The sequence below is a fragment of the Knufia obscura genome (assembly GCF_036327395.1).
Source record: "Knufia obscura strain CCFEE 5817 isolate CBS 148926 chromosome Unknown scaffold_30, whole genome shotgun sequence".
Lineage (NCBI taxonomy): Eukaryota > Fungi > Ascomycota > Eurotiomycetes > Chaetothyriales > Trichomeriaceae > Knufia > Knufia obscura.
The window spans coordinates 44,187-50,474 of NW_027042716.1; the positions used below are offsets into that span (position 1 = coordinate 44,187).

The 6,288-nt window shown below is 49.9% G+C and overlaps 2 protein-coding genes across 2 annotated transcripts; one reads left to right on the forward strand and one right to left on the reverse strand.

Annotated features, from left to right (window-relative positions):
• Positions 1–345: 345 nt before the first annotated feature.
• PMZ80_011206 (uncharacterized protein) lies at positions 346–615 on the forward strand (the record flags this gene model as incomplete). Its single annotated transcript, XM_064879594.1, has 1 exon — positions 346–615. The coding sequence occupies one exon, from the start codon at positions 346–348 to the stop codon at positions 613–615; it is 270 nt and encodes an 89-aa protein (XP_064724649.1).
• A 998-nt stretch (positions 616–1,613) lies between these two features.
• On the reverse strand, positions 1,614–5,323 carry PMZ80_011207 (uncharacterized protein; the record flags this gene model as incomplete). Its single annotated transcript, XM_064879595.1, has 3 exons — positions 1,614–2,251; positions 2,298–3,023; positions 3,109–5,323. The coding sequence occupies 3 exons, from the start codon at positions 5,321–5,323 to the stop codon at positions 1,614–1,616; spliced, it is 3,579 nt and encodes a 1,192-aa protein (XP_064724650.1).
• Between the last annotated feature and the right edge of the window lie 965 nt (positions 5,324–6,288).

Consider the following 6,288-nt stretch of genomic DNA (forward strand, 5'->3'; position numbering starts at 1 on the left):
AGACGTACCCCGGGAGTTGCCACGGCCCCTTTATTTTACAACGATCCCATACTTGCACAACCATCGAGCCGTCGCGCTTAACCTCGGTGAAGTTCTGGACAGCTCGCATGACATGGAAGAGAGCTGTCATCAACACATTGCGCTGTCTCATCGGTTGCACTTTCGGCGATTTTACAACAATGTGGTTTCTTCAGTCAAGCTATCCGCAGTTGGGAATGGGACTGATCATGCTCCTCTCAAGTAAGCTTGCCCATTGCCGAATTACCACCGGGTCCTTGCTTGACTGAATTAAGATCGTGCTGACAAGTTTCTTGTTCTTTAGTGTCGGCAGGAATCAGTTCGTCTATGGCTCTAGAAACAATCCTCCTTCACCGAGGCCGAGATCAACTGCCGTGGAAAGTCGCAGCAAAGACGGCTACTGGTATGAGTCTGATCTCGATGTTAGCGATGGAGGTCGCCGAAAATGTGGTTGATTACCTGCTGACGGGTGGTACTGTGGAGCTTGGAAGTGCACCATTCTGGCTTGCTGCTGGCGCTGCCATTGTCGCAGGCTTTCTGACACCGCTTCCGTACAACTACATCCGCTTGCGCAAATACAACAAGTCGTGTCATTAATTGGAGCAAGGGAATTTCCATGTGCCCTTCCCCGCTCCTTTGCACATGGACTTTCCAACGGGACAACTGCTTCCATAGAATGCTGACCTCACAAGATGCAATTAGAATTCCAGGCTAAAGCCATGTCTCACTGTTTAGCTCTGCACAACACGGTGTTCAACAGACGGATTCCTTCCAGGCTATAAATTATTGCTTACTACCTCAAAACACTGTATATAAGATGGGTGACTCTGGCTGCAAGCAATGCTGCTCAGGCAACTGTACAGGCGGGTATGGATGCCGGACATACCGTGACCGTCGGCTCGAAGGTGAAGGAAATGTCAAATAGGTGATTGGTCGGACAATCCGCAAGCCTCTGGTCTCATTTCCTTCGAGATAAGTGCAAGACCAGCCAGCGCGTTTTGCAGAAGAACGCAACCTCTTAGTTCGGCTTACACTCTGGTACGCATATCGCATGTAGGAAGAGTTCATGATCACGCAGCGGCTCGGATTGTTCGCAGCTTCTGATTTGCTCGTTATCAGAGTTAGACTTGATCAAGATCGCCGTATTCCAACAAAACACGCACAAACCACTCATGCAACTAGCCTCTTCTAGAAAAGCGTAATTCCCCGCCTAGATGCAAGCCTTCCAAATCTAAATCGCTGAACAAAGCTCTTACCGGTACGGCTTTGACCCTAGGCAAGCACCACAACGGGGAACACCGTTAACGAAGCCAATACCTAGGCCGTGCTCGAAACGTCCATTTCTGGGATTGCGCGAATAGAATGACTAGCTCTCGTGGCTCACTTACTCGAGTCGATCCTCGTTATACCGTATTCAACACTTTGTCCTGTTATCGGTAGGAAAAGGCTGTATCTTTCAGCAACTGATTCTCATTACCGATAAGAGCAATAACGAATTAGTATTGCTAGGCGAAGGTTATATACTATAGAGATTTCTGGAGAGCAACCAGAGCCTTACACAACTTGTAGTGCCGAATCTCAGTCATTCCTCGGCGTCATCCAACATGTTCATTTCTGGCAAACAACCCCTTTACTTTCATCCACTCCAATTCCGGCAACTTGAGTGCCAAACTACTCAATACTACACTAACGCTACTCCCAGCCATGGCTGCACTCGCCCAGACCGGACTTAACCTCCATTGGCTGATGGGAAAGAACACTCCCGCTGCAACAGGAATCAAACAGATATTGTAGACCGCCGCCCAAGCGAAATTCAGCTTCACTCGTAGGAACACCCGCTTAGCAAGTTTAACGAGCTCAGGGATCGTCTGCAAACTGCTGTTGAGGAGAATGAAAGATGCCGTTGTCACCGCAACATCGGACCCGGAAGAAAGTGCGATCGACACGTCCGCGGCGGAAAGGGCGGGTGTGTCGTTTGTCCCGTCACCGACAAAGGCAATGATGCGACGACGGGAGGATTGGCCGAGGGACTGGAGTTCTCGGATATAGGATGCTTTGCCCTGAGGCATGATGCCGGCACGGACATTGGAGACGGGGATGCTGAGTTGTGATGCTATGGCTTGAGCTGTCGTTTGGTTGTCTCCAGTACACATGTGGACGTCGACTCCACTGTCTCGGAGAGCTTGGAGGACTGTTTGTGCTTCTTGTCGGATTGGATCAGAGATGCCAAATACTGTTATAGGAACAAATGGAGATGCTAGCAGCGCAAGAGGTGTCACTGAGCGCATCCAGGGGTAACTTGCGCCAGCAGAAGATAGCAGTCGAGAAGCCAGTCGACTGGAGTCGAGCCAATATTTGACTCAGGTAAAGGTTGGTTGCCGACACTTGGCTATGCTCCGTAACGGAGGGCGAGAGAGTAGACAATAATCGTCCGTTGCCGATGGCAGCTTCGTATGCTGTGTCTGTAGGCGATGAAGGGTCCTGCAAAACGAACCTCCCAGTCATCCCTTGTCCGGGCATTTCCTTGATTTCGGCGCTCTTGATCACAACTTCAGGGCGGTCGGCTCCATGTTGAGAGCAGTAATCAGCAACTGCTCTCGCAATAGGGTGCGTGCTGGACTCTTCCATAGCTTTGGTAAGTGCAAACACAAGGTGCTGCAGCAAGACTGCTTTCTTTTCGTCGAGGAATTGAACATCTGTAACCATCATCTGTCCTTCTGTCAGTGTGCCAGTTTTGTCGAACACTATGGCGTCCAACTGAGATGCCTCCTGAAATGCTTCGCCGCCGCCTTGAACCAAGATGCCGGAGTTTGCAGCTATTCCGCCGCCGACGAAGAGGGCTGTTGGAGCAGCCAGTCCGATGCCGCAGGGGCAAGCAACGACAAAGACTGCAATCGCAAACTCCACAGACCAGAAGGCCCACCCTCCTTGATCAGCATCAAGCCAATCCGCCGGCAGTCTACCTGATGTTCCCAGAGCAAGCCAGACGATCCATGTCACAATAGCTAGCATTGTGATGAGCGGGGACAAAATAGCCAGTCAGCAGGTCGGCTACGCGTTCAATGGGCGCTCGCTTGGCTTGGCCTTCACGCACCACAGCGACAATTTGATCCAGCATAGACTTGCCGCCAAGCTCGGTAACTGTAATCCTGACTGGGTCTGAAACATTCACAGAGCCGGTGAAAATAGTATCGCCACGAATCTTTTTGACAGGCTTCGACTCTCCTGTAAGAGAACTTTCGTCGAACACAAACGTTCCATCTTGCTCGAGTATGCCATCAGTGGGTGGAGATGCACCATGAAGGATAACGACATTATCTCCAACCTCAAGAAGGCTCACTGGGACCTTCCTCGTTGCAGGTTTGTATTCTGGTCCATTCTCGTCAAAACTGTCGTCTAGTAGCAGCGCCTCGGTAGGACGAAGGCCACTAAGCATAGCGACTGCATCTCCAGTTTTAGCTTTGCTGTAGGCCTCTAGAAAACGGCCTATCAATATGAAGAAGGTCAAAAAGGTGACAGTGTCAAAATAAGTCATCGACTTGCGCCGATTATCCATGTCGTGATGGGTATCTATAGGCTGAGAGGCCGTCGCTTCCATGATCAAGACCGCTAAGGATGCGAAATAAGCCACACTTGTTCCTGCGCTGATAAGCAGGTTCATGCTGCCGAATCGATAGAGTCTTCGTAGAAAAGAAACCTTGCTCTTTGGTCTCCATAAAGACCAGATCTCTTTTAGAGCCCGAGCATGGAAGATGCTGGCACCGTAGAACATGGCTGGAGTCGTCATGATAAAAAGTGACCACTCCATTCGCATAGTAGTGCCACTCCAAATTGGTTCTTCAAACCATCGTCTTGTCCCATTTTCCTCGGACACAAGGCTCATGTACACGACACCAATGATAAAGCTTGGGATTGCGACAAGAAAGGTCAGGAAAAGGTGGCGAAGGATGCGATCTCGCTCTTTGCGCTGCAACGTGCGTGACCGCTCTTCGACGCTCGGAGGGTGATAGACTGTGGCTGACCATGCAGCATCAACGGCATTTATCACGGACAGTAGGCGACGTATTGTCAATGTCGGAGGGTTGGGCCTATAGGCAAGAGTGATTCGAGGGTTTTTAAGGCTTGGATGCTCCGAGATGAGTACATCATCACCAAAAGCCCCGTGTATAGCACTTGCAATGTTGATGGGGCAATTAGGGCAGTACATTCCAGATATTTGGAACTGTACGCTGCGTTCGTGAGAGGCGCGCCCTTGTTCTTTGGCGTAGAGCTCCTCAAAGTCGACGACAGTGGCACCGTAGCCTAAGTCCCCAATCTTAGTAAGAATCGAATCAACAGTTGACCAATTTTTGAACCCGACGGTGGCACCGTCTCCCACCAAGTCAACATTGACCTCTTGGACATCGGGGAGGTCTTGAAGGCCCCTGGTAATCGTTCCAACACAGGACCCACATGTCATGCCCTCAATACTAAGAGACGCCTTGTAAAAGTGGTTCGAGTCATTGGGTGAAACAGCAGCCTGGACATCGTCGATGGTAGCCTCGTAGCCCACATCTTCAATAGCTTCGACAATGTTATCTGCATTGGAGCTGGGACCACTGAATGTGACAGTTGCACTGTTGCTGAGAAGATTAACGCTGACGTGCTGGACAATGTCCATCTGCTCAAGTTCAGCGGTGATAGTGCCACTACACGAAGCACATGTCATGCCTTCAATGGAGATAGTCGCTATATAGACTTTTGCCTCATCCTTCTCAAGGGAGCTTGTACCATTCGTAAGAGCAAGTGAAGACCGGTTGCCTACGGGAGTATGCAGTTGGCTTTCTCCACGCTCGAGGGCCGAAACATCCACAGAAGCCTGACCACGTCGCCTTGCTTGCGTGAGGGCGGACCATGTTCGGTGTTTGATGCTGTATTTTTGGCGCTCGCTCTGGCATGCGTTGCAATTCTCGATGTGCTTTCTCTGCGCTCGAGACATGAAGACAGGCCATAGATGGTACGATGTAGGCTTCGTAGGCTCGTGAGGAACATCGCGTGTGTGCAGTTGACGCCCTGAGGCGTCACATGTAGAGATATGCTGAACCTCAAATGCTGCTTTCACCAACTCGTCTGTAAACCGCCTGGAAATATCCACCTCGTGTTGTATGCGTATGGCATGGTCAATGATGGATACATCAACGTTTCGAATTTCTTGAAAAGGTCGCAGAATGTCCTCGGCATAAGAGGCGCAAGATGGACAATGGATATTAGCAACAAGCAAAGTCGAGGTCAGCAGACCATTAGCCGAGGAGACAGCGGATGCCATCGCAGCGCCACCAGTTTGCCGTGGTGTGCTATGTGGCGAAGATATCTTTGCCTAAATGATTACTGTTCAGAGATAGATACGGTAAGGACAGGACGTTACGAAGATTGGGACAAGCTGCAAACACTGAAGCTCTTTAATAGACTGGCAAGGAGAAGCCAAAGACATAGAAAACGGAAGAACATGCTGGCGAGTATGAGTCATAGATGCTAGCTTCCTCGAGTGTATTGTGCGTAGAAGCGCATAGCGAATTGGTTCATTGCAATCGAAACATGGCACAGAGAATGATTGATAGGAAGGTGCATCCCGAAAAACGCACAATTTGCGCAGTTGGCCACCAGCGCCAAGGAGGGCTGTTTGCACCGTTTGCACTGGAATACATTTCAAAAGCGCTGTCGGTTGAACGCGAACGTCATGGAAATAGCTACCCTCTTTTCGGTAAGGAATCTCGGCTAACTTTTCTAAGCTACGACGGCTTCGTTTTAATCGACACCGCTTTGATATTTATCCAGAGCGGACGTCATGTAATTTGGCAGGTTTGGCGAGCATACGGCTTTCAGCCCTCGGAATTGAGGCTGCGTATCGCTAGAAAGCACAATTTTCGGCCATGGCTTCGCTTCCCTAAGAATATAACGTTCATTGAAGATGGTGGTGTAAATCGCGGTTGGTGCGTTACTAGGTGGATGGGGTTACTATGCTGCATCATGCGCCTCACTACCCATAGTATTATTGGTCCCTCTTGAAGGGGATAACTCACCACTAGGCGATCTAAATTATGTCATAATCCGTGAACTTTGCGCTATAAAAACATAGACGTCTTTCCATGCGCGACACCGGCATCATTATTCCACAGCCTTTCGAGGTTCATTTGTGTCGTCATCGTCACATCAAGTACTGAGTCGGGTAACCGCAAACGCCACTGTTGCTGCTGCTGATTTGTTTCGCAGTTATATAGTTCAGCCTCCTTC